This window comes from Liolophura sinensis, chromosome 4 (genome assembly GCF_032854445.1).
Source record: "Liolophura sinensis isolate JHLJ2023 chromosome 4, CUHK_Ljap_v2, whole genome shotgun sequence".
Lineage (NCBI taxonomy): Eukaryota > Metazoa > Mollusca > Polyplacophora > Chitonida > Chitonidae > Liolophura > Liolophura sinensis.
In genome coordinates this window covers 3,955,212-3,978,986 of record NC_088298.1, presented here as the reverse complement: position 1 = coordinate 3,978,986, position 23,775 = coordinate 3,955,212, and the positions used below count along the sequence as shown (strand labels likewise).

Genomic DNA, 23,775 nt, shown 5'->3' with positions numbered 1-23,775 from the left:
GCGGTCTCTTTGAGTTCAAGTCTGCTCATGATGGCTTCCTCTCTGGCTGTACGTGGGAAGGTCTGCCGGTAAATTATTGATGGTCTTGGGTTTCCCCCGGGCTCTTCCCTGTTTCCTCCCACCATAATGCTGGCCTCCGTCGTATAAGTGAAATATTCTTGAGTACGGTGTAAACCACCGGTCAAATAAATAAATAAATACCCGTGTCTAATTAATAAAAATGCTTTATTGTGCTGGTCACGTAAAATTTAAATGACTCTGAGGCAATTCATAATTAAGGCGTCACAAGGAAGCAGATCAAATATTGAACAGTAGCTCTGATGCAGAAAAGTTTAGTTTTATTTTATCCTCATTTTCGTTTCTGTTTAAATCCCTTAAAAATGCTGCACAAAAATATTTAAAAATATATTTGTATGAATTTGCTAACCAAAAAAAGGAATTCATTCATGTGCAATCAAGTTTTCCAGCATTACCCAATGTACATTTTGAAATCAATATTTTATGGACACTGTAAGCAGAAAACGTTGAAGACAAATAATGTTTTTTCGTATTACGTTTCCATGTTCTTGTTCCCTTCGGAGTTAGGCCTGGATGGGTAACAGTGAAGTAAACACAGTTATGTCCCTTAGTTTGACGTAGCCAACAATGGCAGCGGATGAGGTAATGTCTACTTGAAAGTCTTCTGCTGCTTGAAATGCTAGTTTTTAAAACAAATGGTTTAAAATAGTAGTTAGTCGCATTTTAAACATACGTGAGCAATCGGTTCTCGTCGTCAAGGTAAAAATTACAGTGGCAGCTGTTGAAGTAAGGTTATCGAAAATTGGACCCTTCATAACTATATTTTGTACACGTAACTCCGGTTTCATTTACATCAAGTGTTTTGCCAATTTACGGAAGAATTATATTATCTTTATTCGTCTTTGCTTTTATTTTGGGATCTTGTGGGAATTCCCATGCCTTTGATTTTATCAGTTATTATGAGATCGCTTAACTTCTCATGTTGTGGTGGGGTTTTTAGATTTCATTTGTTCTGCATGAATTTATTTTGGCCTTTAATTTTTTCAGGATGCTGACGTTTTTGAAATTACGGATTTCACCACAGCATCCGAATGGGAAAGGTATGAGATCCTTTCAATGTGTTTTCAACGTAAAAAAACAACTGTGTTTAGATACTGAGCGTCTGTAATGCCCTGCTGTATTGGGCCATTAGAGATTCTGGATCTTTCCCCGAAATTCAGTGTGAACCCTTTGGCCAAGTCCTTCATTTTCCTCCCTGAATTGTTACCCATCATAAATCCAGTGTTCAGACATTGCTCAACCATGGCTCAACATGTCTGCTTGGCTCGGTCGGGAGGACAGGCTGGGGCCTATAAGTTGGCGCTGGAGTTTGGTAACCCGAGAGTTTTGCCACATCGCTTAGTTGGCTGTCATTGTTTTTGTGGCCAGTTTTTAACTTTTTGTTTTTGGGGGCTGTGTGCAGTGATGTTGCCCATCACATGACCTGCCAAAATGTTGAAAATTTTACAGATTTGACATGCATTTCAACAAAACAGTTTCAAAACTGGGAGTTTCTTTTGTTTGTGTTATGTATTACTCTACCTAGTAAAGAAAGGCTGATGGATAAGTTTGCCAACATGGCTGTGTAACAGTAGACATATTGGATTTCTTTGTACATATACAACTAAATAATCAGCATTGGTACACATGAACCCTTATCGGTATATACCTAATTCTTCAACCTTTTCACACATGAAAGAGCAAATTTCATTTTCAGTTCATACATGTTTTTAATTTTATTTTGAAGACAAAACTACATTGGTTGGATTGGTCATTTTCATAGTGTCACAAAAAGTATAATTTTATCATCCTACACAGAATAATGCCACCAGAAGTTGCTGTAAAAAACACCAAGCAAACATGCAAAAGTATTGAAGAATTACAGTAGCATTGACAGTTTTTTTTTCTATAGCTGAATGTTTTCTCTTGGAATCACAGGTTCATTGCACGATTCGAAGAAACCCTGCATGAATGGAAACTTGTCAGTCAGCGCCCTCTACCTCCGGTGGCAAAGGTAGGTAACTGGAGCAGCTTAGTGCGGCATGTGCTGTCAGCACTGAATTCAAAGTTTCAGACTTAAAGTACTGTTGATCACCTGAAGTGGTTTTTCACCTAAAACTCTTAAGTGGCTCTAGAAGGTGAATGACCCATTTGGAAATCAGTCAAAAAAATGTAGTGGAATGTGTAATACAGAAACATCCAGTGGCGATAGTACATCTAAAGGTATTACAGCACATTGTAGCTTATGTCAGTCACCAAAGTCATAAGGGGAAAGGTCATTCTCGGTAAAATTGTTCTAATACAATTTCAAATGAACTGAACCTACATATTTTTTGAGACAAAATGGAATGGTGCAAACCGCATAGCTTTACATGTAGCTCAGATTAGAATGTTGGAAACCCCTGACATTTTTTTAAATTTTTTTTTATCACGTGCTTAAGGCATGCCTTGTTCTTCATCGTTTTACACCTTATTTATGTAGTTGAGTGCAAAATAAAATTTTTTTTAGCACAGACGGTATCAGATGCATTATATTTTCTGTATACAAATGATGTGGTATGGTAGTACATGCACATGTAAGCTTCGAAGAAAAACAATTGCTCTCTGATTCAAGTGGACTTGGCCCAAAGACTTGAGATTTCCTGGGCAACCGAATGGCAGCGAATTACTTGTAGGGAAATGTTTAATGCAGAAACATCCAGCGACGATAATACATATGAAGGTATTAGAGCATTGTAGCTTATGTCAGTCGTGAGGCCTCCGTGCTTGAGTTGGTTAGCGCGCTAGCGCAGCGTAATGACCCAGCAGTCTCTCACCAATGCGGTCGCTGTGAGTTCAAGTCCAGCTCATGCTGGCTTCCTCTCCAGCCGTACGTGGGAAGGTGTGCAGCAACCTGCGGATGGTCGTGTGTTTCCCCCGGGCTGTGCCAGGTTTCCACCCACAATAATGCTGGCCGCCATCGTATAAGTGAAATATTCTTGAGTACGGCATAAAACACCAATCAAATAAATAAATAAATAAATATGTCAGTTGCTAAAGTCATAAGGCAGAAAGTCATACTCAGCAAAGTTATTTATATGCGCTTTAAAATGAGCTGATTGCGACATATTTTTCGACGCAAAATCGAAGGGTGCAAATCGCATAGCTCTCTGACCAACAGTTTTACCTGTAGTTGAGATTAAATCTTGTATGACGTCATAATGAAGGGCAATACAATATTTTAGGATGGCCCAAATTATTACCTTACCCAAAATATCAGCCTAAATGTTACTATTCAAGATCAGTCATAAAGTTTGTAAAATACATAATGCAGATCACTTCAAGACTTTATCACTTTTTACAGTCATTTAAAGACTATCATTAGTAGCAATTTGAGTTTGCTAATTTTTGGCATTAATTTATTTATTTAATTTTGGCAAATAGGGTCAGCTCACTTTTGGCCAGTGGGAAGAGGAGACCACTCAGCTGAGTTTTGCTGACTTCAAGTTCACGGTAACACATCATTATTTGAAGCCAGTGACCTCCCCTGACGGAGGTCGAGACAGCGAGGGCAGAGATGAAGATGTAGATGAGGACCATGGTATGATTTGAAATATTTAGCTTATAATTTTTGTCATGGATACCTAAACGCTATGAAAAGTTGAGAAAAATTTTTGTTTCATTTAAAGGGAAATGCAAGGTTGTCAGGGGGAAAGCCTCATAAAACTGTATTTAATAATACCTGAATTTTGTTATGAAATCTTTCTTTAAGAGATGCACATTTGAAGCTTAATGCCTCACAATGTAGCCTAAAGCCTTGGTCATGCTTAAATGAAGGGTCAGTAACCAAAGTTCTGCTGACTGACTAGAAAGGTTGGTAGAGTGCTTCGGGAGTGGTAGTTCCAGGGTCAGTCCTAAGACTTTAAAAGAGTAAGTGTAACTTCCACGTTTGGCATTCAGCATGAAGGGGGTAGTGCAACACTTGGTTGACCCGTATCAATATAATGGATCGGGCGGGGTGGCTTACTTGCCTTCGGTAAGTCGTCTCAGTGAAGGAGCACTAGATGAAAGAGCAGTGGAAATCCGTCCTGCAACAAGGAGGCACATTACATGCACTCTAAGGATTCCTTTGTCGTCATCTGACTTAAAAATTGTTAAGTACGATGTTAAACCCCAAGCACTCACTCACTCCCAAAGTTCAGCTGACACTGGCCAATCCAACCAATGTAGTTTTGTCTCCAAAGTCAAATAAAAATGTACATAAATTTCACTGAAATTTGATCTTTTATGTTAGCTATCTTTCACCCCAGCCAAACAGTAATGAATGTGTATGCTTTTAAAATGTAATGAAATGCGTTTAAATATTTGAATTCTGTGGTGGCCTTGATCTTGGCATTACTGGAGATCACTGATGAATAAAGCCAGTACGTAAATTTTTCTGTGTTCCCAGACCAGATTCCGAATGCCTTCCTGGACATGATGTCAATGGATAATGATTTTCCCTCCAGAGCCCATTGTTTGAGTAGATGGTGGGTACAGCTGGTTTTAATCACCACGGAATTGGAGAGCGGGCACTGGTCTAGTGGCTAAACGTACTTGCCTGGGACTTGTGTGGAATGGGTTCATAACCAACATCATCGGATGGGCAATTCTGATGTCCGTCTCCATGCTGTTGTTGTAATGTCAGCCTCTACCTAATAATTTTTAATCAACCCTGTCTTGTTTTAAACACATTAAAATTACTTTTCTCTGTGCTTCTCAGATTTGAGTACATGAATTTCAACTAAACTTTTCAAACTTGCTCTCTGAAACGTCCTTTAACATTTCAGAATATTGTCAAAATTGAAAATTTTGCTGTGCCTTTATTTTGTTTCATGTAATAATTAAATAGTAATAGTTATAGCATGATCACATGATCATTACAGGTGATCGTCTTCTAGGGGCCAAGTCCTGAGAAAATACTAATCTGTATAATGATCACTCAACCGATTGTTTACATTCTCTTGGTATGAATACTGATGTTCCCTGCAGAGCAGGATCTTTCAGCAACCTGTGGATGGTCGTGGGTTTCCTCCGGGCTCTGCCCGGTTTCTTCCCACCATAATGCTGGTCGCCATCGTATAAGTGAAATATTCTTGAGGACGGACTAAAACACCAATGAAATAAATAAATAAATAAATAAATCCAGCATCAGCAGACTTTTCTGAACAGTGGGTCAGTCTTTCTGTAATTTAATGTTGTCGCAACCACTTCCACTGAAAATGTAATGATACCTAACGTCATCACGAGATGTGTCGTTGGGCCGAGAGTACCGTGTTTCAGGGTCCCCGCTCATTCAGTAGACTAGAAAGTAAACTGGGCACACCCAGGACCCATTCCATAATCAGTGTGTCCCATTTGTAGTCAGTGAAATGCAGTTATACAGAACATATTCACACTTTTTCTAGCCATTTCCTTGGTCATTGTGCCTCAGTTGTGTGATAACGTGGTATAAATTGAGATTAAGTTGAACAGCGCTTTCTAGGCTATAAAAGAACTGACATACCTTCAAAACCAGCATTAGTGAGAAATTGATTATTTATTTATATATTGCTTAATAAATAAGTATGTGTAATTACCTGTAGAATTCTATTTTTTTAAGAAAGTTTGTTTGTCTGTATGATTCCTCCCTTACTCTTTGTTGATGTACCAGTAAGTGAGACCATATATGGTGTGGAAGTTAGACATTATCTCCCCCAAAGCCTGTTACTTATTTTGATTTATTTATTTGATTGGTGTTTTATACCGTACTCAGGAAAAATTTCACTTATACGACAACGGCCAGCATTATGATGGGTGGAATCCGGGCAGCGCTAGAGGGTAACCCATGACCATCTGCAGTTTGCCGGCAACCTCCCTACCAAAGCCTGTTACCAATGGTGTCTCACATCAAACTGGTTTCATGTTCTTGTTTTCATTCAGGTATGGGTTGCGGGACTTTGTGGTTATATCTCCTGTCAACGACGCCATCGATTCTGAGAGCCGCAGTAAATTACTGGTCAGCTCAGTGAACATCGCTCTGAGCAACACAGGATGGTGAGTTTTTGGAATCTATCAACTGGCTCGATGCACTGCTGTGTTTATCACAAAGTTCAACCAATAAGAACATTTTACCGTGGTTAAAGCTTTCATAACATTTATTCCTAGTAGCCTTTAAAATTTGAATCATTCAGGTGTGCACAGCCTGGAGCTAGTGGTTGGTACACAGTTGGAAGAAGATGTAGAGAGGAGTTTGTGTGGCCACAGGACTTAGAGATGTTATATCTATCAATCAGTCAATCGCTGTGTTTTGTTGACAGCCCTGTACCAGTGTTTGTGCAGATCTTACAGAGCTGGAGAAAGATGTACAGCGGAGTTTGTGTGGCCACAGGACTCACCACCCAGTTCGACATGGTCCATCTTAAGAGAATCCCTCCTCAGTACAACCACCTGGCTGGCCTTCTCGACGTCTTCAAAGGAAAACTGGTAAGTGGCTTTGTGTTTGGAGAATTCCCTCACATCTTAAACACAGTTAACTTGTAGAGAGTAATGAATGTTAAAACTATTGTACATTATCATTATGCATCTTTTCATTGGACAGCAACGGTCACGTGGGCGACAGGCTTCTGCAGCTAAAGCTATATGTCTCCTTTGACTAGATTATTTCCCTTTGATTGGCTGTGAAAACAGTGACTATGCTTAAGCAATTTGCCTGAATTAATGGGTCTTTTGCGGGATAAATTTGTTACGTGGTTATTCAGGAACAGGATACAGCTGACGCCTCGCCCAATATGAGGGTCACTGATACCATATTTTTCCATACCTTATATAGTGCCTAGACTTTCTGCACTGAATAGGGGAGTTTCCAGTTTGAACTGTTTTATCGTTGGAGGTAGGGAAAGTCCAACCGTATCATGTGACCTGTCAAAAATGTTAGGCAACTATTTTTGATCCCATTCACTATTACATATGCTTCTGTTAGAAGTGCCACAAAAAGTCATTTAGAGTAGATAAATGAAAAAGCCATTTAGAGTAGATAAATGAAAAAGCCATTTAGAGTAGATAAATGAAAAAGTAATTTAGAGTAGATAAATGAAGGACGAATCAGAGAATCTGAGTGTTTTGTGAACTGGAGAAGTCCCTAAAGGAAAGAGGTGTCATTTGTGCCTCTGGAAAATGGCCACATGACATAGTAGGACTGTTTTTACGTTTGACTACAAAAGAGTGCCAACTCAAAATTCCCCTATAAGTGAGTCTTTTTGAGGGTGTATTCATTGCATGGTTATTTAACATTGTACTGTTTCCTGTCTTCTGTCCCCAGGGTATGTCAACGGTGTCTTTGCCCCCAGTCTCTGTGTCGGTCCGCTTCACATATGTCCTACAGGACTGGGTTAACTCCCCCTGGCCTCAGGGACCTCCAGGTATGGTTGAACAGGAAAAAACATGAGCACTATTATTACCTTCCATTATTGCTCTGCAGCATTTCCTGAGAATGTGTAGTATTGGTATTAGGCCATTGTTAAAAATATGTTTGTTTGGATTAATTCTAGCGAACTTCCAGAAAAGGGCTGTATTCTTGTAAAGTTTTCATTGGGATTTTGATCGAAGTTTTTATTTTCTTTTATTGTTACTTTCTTCAAAGACAAAGACCACTCTAAAATGATGTATGTATCAGATGAAACACCATTAAAAACTGTCCACAAAAATAATGGGATTTATTTTTTTTACAGTTTGTTTAACCTTGTAAAATGCTTTTGAATATTTATTCTATGGTAGCCTGTTTTAACCACAATGGGACCATTGACGTCACAAAGTTTTTGCTACTTAACACACATTAGACTGCTACCTTTCATCATTCACTGATTTTATCTTGACACAGATTATTTTAGGCATAGAGTATAGATATGGCATTACTGATACCTTCTGTTTCACAACAGTCCACTGTAGCATCTGATCTTCCAACACAAGTTTACTCGGTTAGAAAAATTCGAAAAAAAAAAAAAACAACTATTTTCCTGGACAGTTTCTAATGGTTTTGCATGCGTTTTACAGTGGTCTTTGTCTTTAAAATCCCCGTAAGGTTATTGAATTTTTTTTTTAAGAATAGCTTTACAACATTTTTATGCAAGTGTCATTTTGTCATTTTTGTTTTCTGGCTACAATTTTGGGTTGAAATTAAACACCCAGTTCTTGTTTCATTTTACTTCACTGAACTTCAGTATATTCATACATACATATAAAACTTTCTCAGTCTTAAACCGTTGAACTGGAAACTTGATTTATACCTTCCTTTGTAGAGTGTACATGAATAATATGCCGTATAATTTTTATGCGTGAGTAGTTTGTAGATTAGCTTTAATTGTGCTGCAGATCTTTCATCAGTCGGAGGTGACGAGGTTGGTTTCACGGAAATTGGTACTCTACCATTCGGGGCTTGTGAAGATCCTGTCAGGTGAGAGAGTTTTTTCACTCTGTGCTACACGTACATTTATTTTGACACATTTTTCAGGAATATTACATATTCTGGCCTCAATCTGATTATCCTTGAACATGTTTTAACATACTGTAATTCTTCAACCTTTTCACAAGTATATTCTGAAGGCATTATTCTGTATAGACTGATAAAATTACACTTTTCGTGAAGCCCTGAAATAGGCCAATCCAACTGATGAAGTTTTGTGTCCAAAATCAAATTTAAAATGTGCCTAAATTGCACTGAAAGTTGCTCTTTCATATGCGAAAAGGTGGAGGAATTGGGTACTAAAAGACTTACAACATAGTTGCAAAAGCAGAGGAGCAGTGACAATGGGATAATTGACAAAATAGTCAAACGTAACCAATCTTAGATTATCTTGAATTCACAAAATTAAAAAAAAATTGGACTTTTTATTTTTTCATTTTCAGTGAACTGCATTTATCATGTACTTGGCCAAGTCTTTCTGAAGAGATGATCGTAGATAACCAGGCTTATTCGTAAGTTCACTGGCACAACTCATAACAGAGTTATCACCCCTGCTTGACCTTCATACATCATACTGGATATTTGGAAATGGTTCCTTGTCAAAACAAATTTTTTTCCTGTAGACATTGTGTCTGTAAAGCACTCAACTTTTGGTATCCTTCCAAAATGGATATTAGTTTATGTGTCTATATTCAGCTTATTTTGTTACAAAATGTTACATGTATGGTGTAAAATTGTTTCTTTGCGTTGAAAATTCTGGAAATCATATGATAGTATCATAGCCAAACTGTGCATTCTATAGATGCATCATTGTATCACTGTATAACGATTAAATGTTTATAAGGTTAAAACAATTGTTTACTGTTATATGATTGTTTTGATAGGGAGGTTAAACAATATGAGAGAAAGATGGATAAGAACGCTATCAGAAATGCACATTTTTCTATATGCTTTTTTAATTTTTTTAATTGTTTTTCAAATTTATTCTGTTTTAATTTAATTTCAGAGATTTAGACCCTTTACAAGCTCCCCAGTGGACTGTCAGAATACAGATGACTGAAGACCCATTCTGCTTACTCGGTTTGTGTTGTCATTTTCTCTTCCTCTATATAGTACTTTAGTATAATCAATTAGTTTATACTGGTCATTAATGATGGATCATGCTGTGGTAGGCCTTGTGTGTCCATCAGTCTGCCTGTGTCTTTAACTTGTCAATGCAAGTCCTTCTTTGCAGTTTTCAACTTATTTTTATGAAATGTGTCAGATGTGTAAGGACATTATGTAGATATGCATAACGTTTTTTTGTTCTTTTTTCGTGAAGTCCAAAGTTATACAGGTCTGAAGATAAAATTTGGACTTAAATGAAATAAGAATGCATCTCCTAAAGTTTTCAGTGGGTTTTCTTGAAAGGTGACAGATGTGTCAGGGACAAAATGAAGATGTGTATGATCCAAATGTTGTGTGAAAATCTCTTGATGTACTGATATGTGGCCGGGCAGTTGGGGGCTGGGGGTGTGGCTGGGCAGTCGGGGTGGAGGATATGCCATCTTCTGAAGCCTCCTGCTTTGTGTAGTATTGTGCCATCCTGGTTGTCATCAGTGTGTTGAGACTTTCAGGTGTACTGAGTGAGATTTCCTGTCTGGTTTCATAGACATTTAAAACAAACACTACTAGGTAAATGGAGAGAATGTGATGATCAACCCACAAACACATCGTTAGCTACAATAACGTTTCCTCATTTTGAATAGTGATATTATGGCAAATGTGATGTTCCCAATTTTCCTCAGAAGTACATTTAATTGTTTGATTGTTTTGTACATTTCTTGTTTCAGGAGACTACCTGCGTGATTTCCTGCAGCTCTGTCATTGTAAGGAAACCACAGACCAGCTTTTGGGCAAAGCTCTCATGGAGGATGATGACAAAGGTAAACAACTCGTCTTACCTTGGTAGAAAAATGGGCTGGCCCAGGAAGAGATAAGAGATTTGAAACAACTCGTCATACCTGGGTAGAAAAATGGGCTGGCCCAGGAAGAGATAAGAGATTTGAAACAACTCGTCATACCTGGGTAGAAAAATGGGCTGGCCCAGGAAGAGATAAGAGATTTGAAACAACTCGTCATACCTGGGTAGAAAAATGGGCTGGCCCAGGAAGAGATAGAAGAGATTTGAAACAAGTCGTCATACCTGGGTAGAAAAATGGGCTGGCCCAGGAAGAGATAGAAGAGATTTGAAACAACTCGTCATACCTTGGTAGAAAAATGGGCTGGCCCAGGAAGAGATATAAGAGATTTGAAACAATTCGTCATACCTTGGTAGAAAAATGGGCTGGCCCAGGAAGAGATATAAGAGATTTGAAACAACTCATCATACCTTGGTAGAAAAATGGGCTTTCCCAGAAATTGATAGAAGAGATTTGAAACAACTTGTCATAACAGGGTATACCTGGACTGAACCAGGAAGAGATTTGGACAAATTGTCATACCTTGGTAGAAAATGGGCTGATTTGAAAAGGAAGCTCAAAAGGAAAAATTATTAAATCATTAATCATCATTAAAAACTGTATGTTAAAAAACACCTCCCCCAAATGAATCTGACTTGATCTAACTTTATCATTCACTGTATTTAACGATTTCCTTGATTGGTCATTGGTTTCCGTAAACTGACTGCTCCAAATATTGTTTGAATCTTATCAAAAAAGGTTTGTGCAAGTTTGAAAAACCATCTTGCTCCATGTGTGAGTTTTGCATATTTAACATTGGATATTAATTCTCAGAATTTGCTACGTTACTGTTGTTTTTAGACACATCAGCAGACATTAGTCAGGCTCTACAGAGGTTAACAGAGCCAGCAGTCCCCTACTCTATACCCTCACTGACCTCTGTGATGTCACACGCTTCCACCAGGTTAAAGGTCAAACCTGATGAGTCACCAATCCCTGCAGACCTCCTCAACAGTGTACTCCTGGTCAGTAGTTTCAGTTTTTGGCTTTGGTTTTTCTAGTATTTTACCTCTTCTGTGCTTCGCCTAAAGTTTAAATATTTTTCAAGACACATTTTTGATTCGTTTCTTATCAGAAAAACTGAAAGTTTGACATCAGAAGTATCACTTTAACAGCTGTATTTACCTCTGAGGGTGCATATTTGCATACCAAACTTTAGGTGAAATACCTTAGTTTGTTTGATTGAGGCTTTTAATCATACTGTCTTTGTAGCAAGTCTGATGTGTATTTACTTCTGCATTGAGAAACACTGCTGGCCTGGAATGTTTTGATGTCTTGGAGGACTTATGATTTGCATTGTATGTTGTTGTTCTTTTGACCACAGTACCTCTTCCCTGACGCTAGTCCTGACGCTGCATCCTTGGCAACTGAGGACACGCCCCGTGAAGACAGTAACAACAGCCACCCTGGGGAGCTTTCAGACCGTTTTATAAGGGTAAGACTAAGCCTGTGTTGGCTAAGTGGTGTAAACTGTCCAGAATGAGTATTTGTGAAATATGAATAGAGCAAAAAATATTTATTTATTTATTTATTTATTTGATGGGTGTTTTACGCCGTATTCAAGAACATTTCACTTATACGACGACGGCCAGCATTATGGTGGGAGGAAACCGAGCAGTGCCCGGGGAAAACCCACGACCATCCGGAGCAAAAAAAAAAACAGATGTGCTCTAAATCAAGGTGTGATGCATGTTTAATAAATGAACATGTTGTGTATATCCACACACATGCTGTAAATATGAATTTTGACAATATTCATGGATATATTAAATATATTTATAAGTTCCAGTCATACATGGGAAGGTCTTCCAGCAACCTGAGGATGTTCATGGGTTTCCCCAGGCTTTGTACGGTTTCTTGCCACCATGATGCTGACAGCCGTCATATACATGAAATATTCTTGAGTATGGCGTAAAATTAAATAAATAAATCAATAAATCAAAAATGTGAGAATGTTTGAGATTAGAAAAAACAGATACAGGTTATTAGATATGCCTCACATGCTCATGTAGAGCATATTTATATGCATGTCCAGAGTTTCTTTAGAGCAAGATGTGGTTCCAAATATCCACCATACAAAACTTATTTCACATGTATTTTTCTCCTTAGAGAAAAATCAAACAAGAAAATATTTACAAATAACTTTTCCTGACCTGTCATATGAAGAAATATTTATTTTTCTTCTGTTTTGATAAAGTGTCATTACAAAGTTAGTGCATTTATGAATCTTACTGTTTCCCCCCTGCTAGGACCTCACAAAGCAGCTGAAGGCAGCCCCCCACTTGAGCCTCACGCAGAAGTTAGCAATCTGCTCGTGTCGTGTAAGTCAGGGTGCAGGAGGTTTGTGCGCCGTTGCACATCTCTGGCAGGAGTTTATACTGGAGATGAGGTACAGGCTGGAGAACAACTTTATGATACCAAAGTGAGTTGGAGGCAAAAATAACCCAAAATTTCACCCATTACTAAGTCGCAGATTTTACCAACGTGTAATTTTGAAAGTTTTACAATGGGCTAGTATATTCAGTAGTATAAATTTGCCACTAAAGATTAGACAAATCTTTGAAATTATCTTGTACAATGGAATTAGGTGATAGGAAATGCAACAGTAATCAAATTTAACTGGAATTTGTCTTTCATTGTGTGCACATTGTTGAAGAATATAAAGAAAAGGACTACAGCTTTTCGCTAACCTCAGACTTGAAAATTCGAAACCCTTGTATCTCAGAAGCAGGGTTAAATGATAAGGATCAAGATATTCAGATTTTGTTTTTAAAATGTATGAAATCCAGTACATAGACCACAGAATATAGTAAAATGTGTTTATAATAAGGATGTTGTTGTTGTTGCAGTTTGGAAAGGTCAGCACCAAACATGGGCTCTTGTATCCTTCATCAGAAATTACAGGTAAGATGTTAACTTTACCTTGAAATGTTAAGGGTTTCCCATTACGTATAAAGCTCATAGTGTTGACATGGACATCCCAAATTGTTAAAAAAAAAAACAAAAAAAGACATGAACTGAGTGCTTTCCACAGGGTCATTTCAAAAGATGGTCAAAGTTTACTGTTTGATCGTGGAAGTTGAAATTGTCACAGGTTTGTCTTAACATCTCTCATTATATATGTTCACAATTGAGCACGAAAAACAAGTCAGAGTATTGAGATTGAAATGAAGCAAATAAGGGGATTTGTCTTTTGTTCGAAAAGTTTTTTTTTTTTCTTTTTATTTGTTTTTGTCATGCCTTGCAGTAACTCTAATTTTTCAAACTGCAAGATTTGGTTAAAATAATCTTGGGGCTTGTTCAATCTTTTTTTTGTGTAATTCTAATTACTTCACTGTAAAATTAATAATTTAAGATATTCATTACTTTTTCAATATAGGTTCGTTTTAATATTTCTGTTGTCATGGTTACAGATGTTGAACTGTTGTATAGAGAGGAAAATAAGGCGAGAAGAACAGCAGGCTAAATTCTCAGGGGCTGACCCTGGCGATGCAGGGGGGACCGAAACAGGGAAAGACAATTTAGAGGGCGCTGTTGGACAAGAAAGCTCTAGTGAAGAGGAAATGGAATTTTTTGAGTGTGATGAATCTGTGACTGAAAAGCAAAATGAATCCGCGACTGAAGGGGCAACTGAGGAAGAAAAAGAAGTTGAAAAAAAGGCGTCAAATTTAGGGGAAAGTTGTGATTCTAATGACGCCACATTTTTTAAAGACTCTATCTCATACAGACCTGATGGCCGACTGCGACCATACGGAGACTTAAAATTGCTTGATTCTGGGGAGACGTTGTACATACCGATCACCCAGGAACCAGCCCCAATGACGGAAGACATGCTTGATGAACATGCTGAAGCATTGGCCAAGTAAGTTCGGAAAATGAGAAACTGAGTCACAAGTCCCACTATTATGATAGATACTTTTATGATCACATGGCTTAATATATTTGTTCCTCAGAGTTACCCTTATTCTTCAACCTTTTTAACCACATCGGCAAGCCAGCAAGCCCAGTGTAATGACCCATGAGTCTCTCAGCAATGTGGTGGCTGTGAGTTCAAGTACAGCTCATGCAGGCTTCCTCTCCGGTCGTACGTGGGAAGGTTGGCCAGTAATCTGCGGATGGTCGTGGGTTTCCACTGGGCTCTGCCCGGTTTCCTCCCACCATAATGCTGGCCGCCGTTGCATAAGTGAAATATTCTTGAGTACGGTGTAAAACACCAATCAAATAAATAAATAAATAAACATTGGCAAACCAATATTTTGGAATATTCTGAGAAAACTATTCAGTGTAGAGAAATTATTTGAATAGTTTTTTTGAAAATTGCATCTTTCATGACACAATTACATCATTTTAGCATCATTTTCGTAATAGTTGGATGCATAAATTCCACGGAAAAAAGCGCTTTAGTGGTTGAAAAGATTGAAGGTTTACAGTATATATGATTTAAGACACTTGTTTTCACATAGCTTAACTCTGACTAATTTGCAACTAACAAACTCACTAATAGTCATAACTGTAACAGGTACAAGTTGCAGAGGTATGCGTGAGGAGCAAAAAATATTTGGCACAAATAATTTGGGTGGTTTTGCCAACATCAGGGCCTTGCAAAGTGTTAATTAAAGCTGAGATATGATTAAATGTTGCCTAAAACAACACCAGGTCTGTTGAACATGTGAAAAGAAAAAGGTTGGAGAAATAAACACCACTGAAATCAAAGGACTGCCACTCTGATTGCAGGTTAGGAACGTCCTCAGAAGGTGCTCAGCTTAGAGCGCGAATGCAGAGTGCATGCCTACTCTCTGATATGGAGTCCTTCAAGGTGCGTTCATTTTGTTACCGGCTGCGTTAGATTTGTCATTGGCTATGTTAAATTTGTTATGGGCTGTGTTAGATTTGTTGTAAGCTGTGTTAGATTTTTCATGGGCTGTCTTAGATGTGGCAAAGGTTGTGTTAGATGTGACAAAAGCTGTGTCAGATTTATCACAAGCTCTGTTAGATTTGTCATGGGCTGTGGTAGATTTGTCACAAGCTGTGTCAGATTTATCACAAGCTCTGTTAGATTTGTCATAAGCTGTGTTAGATTTGTCACAAGCTGTGTTAAATTTCTCACAGGCAGAAAAACTTGAGCTTGGCATAATAAGTATTCTAAGTGCATTTTACATACCACTTTATAGTTGAAATACACAAAATGTCTGTAAAGTTTGTTACAGTTACATGTAAATGGTGTTAACTTTAAAATACTTCATTTTAAATGGAATAAACTTCTTGTGTTTTATAATTTCGTATGTTTTATTCAAATGTAAATGCTGAGATTGTGTGCCATGTCTCTGTAGGCGGCCAATCCTGGGTGTGTCCTGGAGGATTTTGTCCGCTGGTATTCCCCGCGCGATTATGTGGAGGCGGATGTGGAGAATGAGGATGGCACAAAGACAAAAACAGGTCTGTTAGATCAGAGTATGGTTTTAAAAGGACCGAAAGATTTCGGCTACAAAAAGTGCATTTTTAGAAGTAGATAAATGCTGCCAAAACTTCCCTCTTCATTTTCCCACTAGAATGTCATCCGACCTTCCAAACAAACCTCGAATCACTTTCTTAAAGTCAGCATAACTGTCACTGTCAGACAAAATGGGCACCTTTTAATATAGTGATGGGCAAAGTTGTTGGTCTAAGTTTGAGTGATAATTTTTAGAGATTGAAGATAAGACAGTTAGGTTGAGTATCTGCTATGTTTAAATTAGCAATAATTTTGTTTAAATGAGCAATAATTTTGTTCACCTTGAATTTATTATACACGTTCCAGGGCAATACACTTTAGTGCAAATCACTCAGGTTTGAGTTATACCCTAGTATAAGACCAGTTTGTTTCAGTTTATGCTATGTTTAAAGGAGCAAAACTTCAATATGAATTAATTATCCACATTCCAGGGCATCTGAGTTCTCGTATGCAGATTCCGGGGAACATGTGGGTGGAGGTTTGGCAGAGTGCCAGAGCTGTTCCTGCCCGGCGACAGAGGAGACTGTTTGATGACACGAAAGAAGCAGAAAAGGTGTGTGTGATAAAAATTCAGTGTGCCACAAATCTGAAACATAATTTAGAAAAGTATCTCTAGAAAAGTTACTGTTATATATTTCTTTTCACGGTTTTGAAAACAGTCAGTTGTTTGAATTTCAGAATGAATTCACCACAATATGGCTTAAATTTGTAAATGACAGAAAATTTTGTAAGAAAAAAGTGCATTTTTAGAGGCAAATAAATAGTATAAAATATTAGTTTCAGTGCTGAAACTTACATATTTCCGTTACGATATCATCTTAGATACCAAACAAATATCAAAACACCTTTTAAAGGTCAATGATCACAAATAATAATCAAAACATGGTTATTTCTACAAGCATGTCATTGACTGTACTGCTAATCTGGTTTTAAACCTCTTCCAACTTGAATTTTTTTTAATTATTATTATTTAATTGGTGTTACTCAAGAATATTTCACTTACATGACAGCGGTCAGCATTGTGGTGGGAGGAAACCAGGCAGAACCTGGGGGAAACCCGCGACCATCGGCAGGTTGCTGGCAGACAACTTGAATTTTCAAGATCATATTAATTGTGTTTAGGATGAGTTACATCACACAGAAAATTCATAGACAAAATTTGTTCATTTCAATATCACATGCTCATGAAGTTTTTTAACAAAGAAAAAATGACTTGTGGTTCAAAACTTTGGCCTGTAAAAGTCAATCTGTCAAAATTCCAAATTCCAAAAGGAAAGAACTTTTGTTAATTGGTAAAATTGCTGAGTTTATTCCATAAGTTTGGGAGATGTTTTAGGTTTGCATGACACCCGTATTAAGTGCATGTTTTATGTGTCACACCTGTATTAAGTACATGTTTTATATATCACACCTGTATTAAGTGCATGTTTTATGTGTCACACCTGTATTAAGTACATGTTCTATGTATGACACCTGTATTAAGTATGTTTTATGTATCACACCTGTATTAAGTATGTTTTATGTATCACACGTGTCTTATGTACATGTTTTATGTATCACACCTGTCTTATGTACATGTTTTATGTATCACACCTGTCTTATGTACATGTTTTATGTATCACACCTGTCTTATGTACATGTTTTATGTATCACACCTGTCTTATGCATATGTTTTATATATGACACCTGTATTAAGTACATGTTTTATATATCACACCTGTATTAAGTGCATGTTTTATGTATCACACCTGTATTAAGTACATGTTTTATGTGTGACACCTGTACACAGTATAGTCAATGTTTGACAGGTGTTGCATTTCCTGTCAGCCCTCAAGCCTGCCGAGGTGGTGTTGCACCTGATGCCTATGCTAATACAGTCAGCCATCCTACGTATTGTGGAGAACGGTAAACTTTACTTACCTCCCATTAAGTATAAAATATCTATAATTCATGAATATTTATGCTGTACCCTAATTCTTCAACCTTTCTGCATCTGAGGAGCATCTTCCAGTGCAATTCATTCACGCGTTTAATTTGATTTTGGAGACAAAACTAAATTTGTTAGATTGGCCAGTTTCATGGCTTCACAAAACGTATAATTTTATCAGTCAACACAGAGTATTACTTTCAGAATAAACACCTTGCAAACATGTGAAAAGGTTGAAGAATTACAGTAATACTTAATTATTAGTCTCAGATAAATGGTAGATTCAAAAGTGTTTTCACTGTCAGTCAGGTAAATGGACAGCAGCCCTCTACAAAGGGAAGCAAATCTTATAACTCATAGAACAACAGCACCTTTCACCTAATTTGGTCAAAATTTTATCAGGTTGATGCACATATTTAAGAGGTTGTTTTGAATTACAATTTTAAGCCAAAGCCCAAAATGGCTGTGTGAAACAGTCGCCTGATCTGGATATTCTCTGGGCAGATAACAGTAATAGTGTATTCCTTTATTAGGTATGGGAGTAGTTAAAGGAGAGTGAGTGAGTGAGTGAGTGAGTGCTTGGGGTTTAATGTTGTACTTAATTAGTTAAAGGAGAAGAATGATGCCAAAATCAGATGAAAGAGGATGAAATCTTATTTGCAGATATGATGGTCAATATATATATTTTTTTTTGTGATTTTTTCTTTCAGGAGAAAAAGATATTTGAAAATGTTTTTATATGGTGGGTATTTGGGACCACACTTTGGTATATAACATTTTTGCATATAACATTTTTGCATAATAATGTTTAAATAAGGATGTGATGCGTGCCTAATAAATTTATTTGAGTGTAAATTTGTTTTTTATGTCCTAGTAAATTTATTTATGAATTTAATATGAATTATGATAATATTTATGAATATATTAGAAATAGTATGATCAAATTTCAGGTTGAACACATTTGTTAGCTGAAAAGATCAAATTCTAGTGCAATTATATTTATTAAGCATCTGTTACATCCTCATTTATAACATTATTGCACAAAGGGAATTGGTCACAAATACCCACCATACCAAAAACATTTTCAAATATCTTTGTCATTCAAAGCTTTTTCTCTCTCTCAAAAAAAAAAAGTTTTCACATTCTTTCATCTGAACTTAATGTAAATTTTATGTGTTCTTCACCTTTAAAGTGGTCTAGACTATGGAATGTGTCTGTCACACCGGCAGATCAAGCCAAGGTTAATTCATTTGCTCATTCAATCATCCACTGCCTCATTTTCTTGATACAGAAGATCCACATGTGCCTAAGCTGAAACTGTTGATTGAGCAAATTACGTCAAAGGCGGCCAAAGCGACGAGGTCCCCCTTGCCCGAGATACGCCGTTACGAGGTAAGAGAGGATAATAGGTACTTAGGTAAAGAGTTAGGATAGGGTGATATGAGGTCAGGTAACAGATAAGGTTGGATGATATGAGGTCAGGTAACAGATAAGATAGGATGGTATGAGGTCAGGTAACAGATAAGATAGGATGATATGAGGTCAGGTAACAGATAAGATAGGATGATATGAGGTCAGGTAACAGATAAGAGAGGATGATAAGAGGTCAGGTAACAGATAAGGTAGGATGATATGAGGTCAGGTAACAGATAAGATAGGATGATAAGAGGTCAGGTAACAGATAAGGTAGGATGATATGAGGTCAGGTAACAGATAAGATAGGATGATAAGAGGTCAGGTAACAGATAAGGTAGGATGATAAGAGGTCAGGTAACATAAGATAGGATGATATGAGGTCAGGTAACAGATAAGATAGGATGATATGAGGTCAGGTAACAGATAAGATAGGATGATATGAGGTCAGGTAACAGATAAGATAGGATGATATGAGGTCAGGTAACATATAAGATAGGATGATATGAGGTCAGGTAACAGATAAGATAGGATGATATGAGGTCAGGTAACATAAGGTAGGATGATATGAGGTCAGGTAACAGATAAGATAGGATGATATGAGGTCAGGTAACAGATAAGATAGGATGATATGAGGTCAGGTAACAGATAAGGTAGGATGATATGAGATCAGGTAACAGATAAGATAGGATGATATGAGGTCAGGTAACAGATAAGATAGGATGATATGAGGTCAGGTAACATAAGATAGGATGATATGAGGTCAGGTAACAGATAAGATAGGATGATATGAGGTCAGGTAACAGATAAGAGAGGATGATAAGAGGTCAGGTAACAGATAAGATAGGATGATATGAGGTCAGGTAACAGATAAGGTAGGATGATATGAGGTCAGGTAACATATAAGATAGGATGATAAGAGGTCAGGTAACAGATAAGATAGGATGATAAGAGGTCAGGTAACGGATAAGGTAGGATGATATGAGGTCAGGTAACAGATAAGATAGGATGATAGGGGGTCAGGTAACATATAAGATAGGATGATAAGAGGTCAGGTAACAGATAAGGTAGGATGATAAGAGGTCAGGTAACAGATAAGATAGGATGATATGAGGTCAGGTAACATATAAGATAGGATGATAAGAGGTCAGGTAACATATAAGGTAGGATGATATGAGGTCAGGTAACAGATAAGATAGGATGATAAGAGGTCAGGTAACAGATAAGATAGGATGATATGAGGTCAGGTAACAGATAAGATAGGATGATATAAGGTCAGGTAACAGATAAGATAAGATGATAGGTAGTTAGGTAACAGATAAGATAGGATGATAGGTAGTTAGGTAACAGATAAGATAGGATGATAGGTAGTTAGGTAAAGAGTCAGGATAGGATGATAAGAGGTCAGGTAACAGATAAGGTAGGATGATATGAGGTCAGGTAACAGATAAGATAGGATGATATGAGGTCAGAATGATATGAGGTCAGATACCAGAGAAGATAGGATGATATGAGGTCAAATACCAGTGAAGGTCAGATACCAGAAAAGATAGGATGATATGAGGTCAAATACCAGTGAAGATAGGATGATAGGAGGTCAGATACCAGGGAAGATAGGATGATATGTGGTCAGATACCAGATAAGATAGGATTTGAGGTCAAATACCAGATAAGATGTGATATGAGGTCAGATATAAGATAAGATAGAATGTGAGGTCAGATAACCGACAGGATGATATGAAGTCAGATGCCAGATAGGATGGTATGGCGTCATATCTCAGATAAGGGTTGCCAGTACCAGATATTTATTTATTTGATTTTTATTTATTTTGTACTGAAGAATATTTCACATATGCAACAACAGCCAGTATTATGGTGGGAGAAAATCCAGACAGAGCCTTCAAATGTCATTTGGTCTTCAACGTCATTTGCCTTTCAATATCGTTTTTTGTTCACAACTTTCAGGACTTACTGAAGGCCATCAGACTAGCGGAGACTGTGATAGCAAGGGCAAAATCACTGAAATCGAAGTTCTTTATGGAGCTGATGGAGCACAGTGGTGAAGAAGAGGCGGAGATTCAACATTTTGTGTCCTGTCTCCTCTCCCAGCCAGAGGTGATCGTGAGAGGTGGACCCCAAGGCCCCGCAGGAACTCTTGTCCATAGACTCTTCTTAGCGGCTCAGAAGGTAAGGGTGAATTCTGAAGATAAATGAGTTTTCAGTCAGGTGAATGACCTAAAATTTTGTGAAATAAAAAATGCTTTTTTAGAGACAGATTAATGTTTATACCTGTAGGATCTTGTTAGCTTGGTGGTTTATCTTGGTGCTAAATTCCACCCCCCAACCCACACATAATTTTGTCCTGAGCTTAAGCGATATCAGATTAAAAATAAAGACCGAAATAGAATGTGATGATGTTAGGCAAGACTGTGTAAGGAAGTTTGGAGATTTTTTTTTTCTACAATCCATCAAATTGTTGAAAATTAACAGTTCATATTTTCTCATTTGCAGTCGGCTCACATGGTGACGAATGAAGATGCGATAGAAGAAGACGATTTGAGTTTGACATTAAATCCCCATCGTCCAGCGAGTACCATTCCTGACTTCCCTCGTCCATCTGGCAAAGAGTACATTCTCAGGACAACTGTACCAAGACCTGCCCCATACTCTAGACCCTCCCCACAGAGAATGTACTGTGTTCTCATAGATGGGGATTTCAGACTGGCTGGAGCCTTTACAGCCGATACAACATTTCAGTGACAGATTCCTCAAACCTCCCAACCCCCCACCCCCACCTTATTCTAGACCCTCCTCAATGAGGATGTACTGTGTTCTCATTTATGGGGATTTCAGATTGGCTGGAGCCTTTACAGCCGATACAACATTTCACTGACAGACCTGGCCACCACTCTAGACCCTCTCCACAGAGAATGTACTGTGTTCTCATTCATTGGGATAACGAAACGATCATGATTGGCTGATTTTAGGATCGGTCAAAAATTTCAGCAACGCAGTCTGTCGATGTCGTTCTTTATTAATGTCGAGGATTACTGTGAAAATGGATCATGAGATATTCAGTAACTTTACTGGTAAAACAGCAATCAAATAAGTTCATAAGTAGATGTATATACTGCATTGAGGCCGAAAATATACATCAAATGGCTCAGTTTATGAATACTAAATGACAGCATTAGCTCAGTCTTCATTAACCAATGTAAAATGTTGGGCAATACCTTCAGAGTTCAGCAATATGAACACTTGTCATTCCCCATGTCCGTAGCCAAGGTGGTTAGCATGGCACAGCGAAATAATGCAATATGTCGGCTGTGAGTTCAAGCTAAGCTCCTACTGGCTACCTCTCCAGTTGTACATATGAAGGTTTGTCAGCAACCTGCGAATGGTCATTGGCTTTCCCCCATTTCCTCCCACAGTAATGCTGGCCGTTGTCATATAAGTGAAATTTTCCTAAGTACATGGTAAACACCAATCAAATAAATTAAACAGCATGGCCTTATGGCATTGTATGAGTGTTGAGATATTTGAACATGAGTAGACATTTTTCACAAACATTTTTTTTGTTGTTACATGTATAGTAGTATATCTTAGAATGGGCTTTGTGCAAAGTAACATTTTTACAAGATAGATTGTATCCTAGCTAAAAAATTGTTTCTTCTCTTTTTACCCAACAATTTCTCATCCTTCCATGAAACTTTCCTGATCAATGGCTCTCTCTTCTCCTCCAGATCAGCCAAGAACAATGCTCAGCACCACCAAGTACAGATGATGTTTCTGTTCATTTGGTCACCTCTAAATGCACCCTTTGCTTTGAACATAAGGATTTTTAGGGCTCATACCTGAAATTTGTTTTTGTCTGGTTTTCTGTACATTTCATACATGAATTTTAATGCTACATGTATATTGAAACTGTACAGTTTTAATGTAATTAGATTTACAATATTACCGTAAAATCTGTAAATAAATCCTCATATTATTTAAATGTCATTAGCTGTACTTCTGCTCCTTCGTAATTTGTACTTTATTTGTTAAAAAATGTAGTACAGTTGTGTATATGCACTTACAAGCATGGTAATAACGTGGCTTAGGGGTTACAGCTACGTACCTCCACGTATGGTAATGTGGCTGAGGGGTTACAGCTACGCACCTCCACGTATGGTAATGTGGCTAAGGGGTTACAGCTACGTACCTCCACGTATGGTAATGTGGCTAAGGGGTTACAGCTACGCACCTCCACGTATGGTAATGTGGCTGAGGGGTTACAGCTATGCACTCCCACGTATGGTAATGTGGCTGAGGGGTATGGTAATAATGTGGCTGAGGGCTACAGCTGCGTACCTCCAAGTACGGTGATAATGTGGCTGAGGGGTTACAGCTATGTACCTCCAAGTATGGTGGTAATGTGGTTGAGGGG

The 23,775-nt window shown here is 37.8% G+C and overlaps 1 protein-coding gene across 1 annotated transcript; it reads left to right on the top strand.

Annotated features, from left to right (window-relative positions):
* The first annotated feature begins 643 nt into the window (after positions 1-643).
* On the top strand, positions 644-22,865 carry LOC135464592 (rab3 GTPase-activating protein catalytic subunit-like). Its single transcript, XM_064742035.1, has 24 exons — positions 644-660; positions 1,066-1,118; positions 1,996-2,071; positions 3,481-3,637; positions 4,487-4,565; positions 5,998-6,111; positions 6,375-6,540; positions 7,376-7,475; positions 8,425-8,506; positions 8,959-9,027; positions 9,522-9,595; positions 10,348-10,440; positions 11,317-11,480; positions 11,840-11,950; positions 12,765-12,937; positions 13,365-13,419; positions 13,929-14,377; positions 15,250-15,331; positions 15,846-15,951; positions 16,438-16,559; positions 17,815-17,911; positions 19,225-19,325; positions 21,312-21,533; positions 21,858-22,865. The coding sequence occupies exons 1-24, from the start codon at positions 646-648 to the stop codon at positions 22,104-22,106; spliced, it is 3,009 nt and encodes a 1,002-aa protein (XP_064598105.1). The 5' UTR covers positions 644-645; the 3' UTR covers positions 22,107-22,865.
* The last annotated feature ends 910 nt before the right edge of the window (positions 22,866-23,775 follow it).

What these genes read in the sequence shown, in the direction of transcription:
- LOC135464592 (XM_064742035.1), top strand. An exon ending in CTCTACCTCCGGTGGCAAAG is followed by an intron (nt 2,072 to 3,480) that starts GTAGGTAACTGG and finishes TTTGGCAAATAG; the next exon opens with GGTCAGCTCACTTTTGGCCA. An exon ending in TCCTCAACAGTGTACTCCTG is followed by an intron (nt 11,481 to 11,839) that starts GTCAGTAGTTTC and finishes TTTTGACCACAG; the next exon opens with TACCTCTTCCCTGACGCTAG.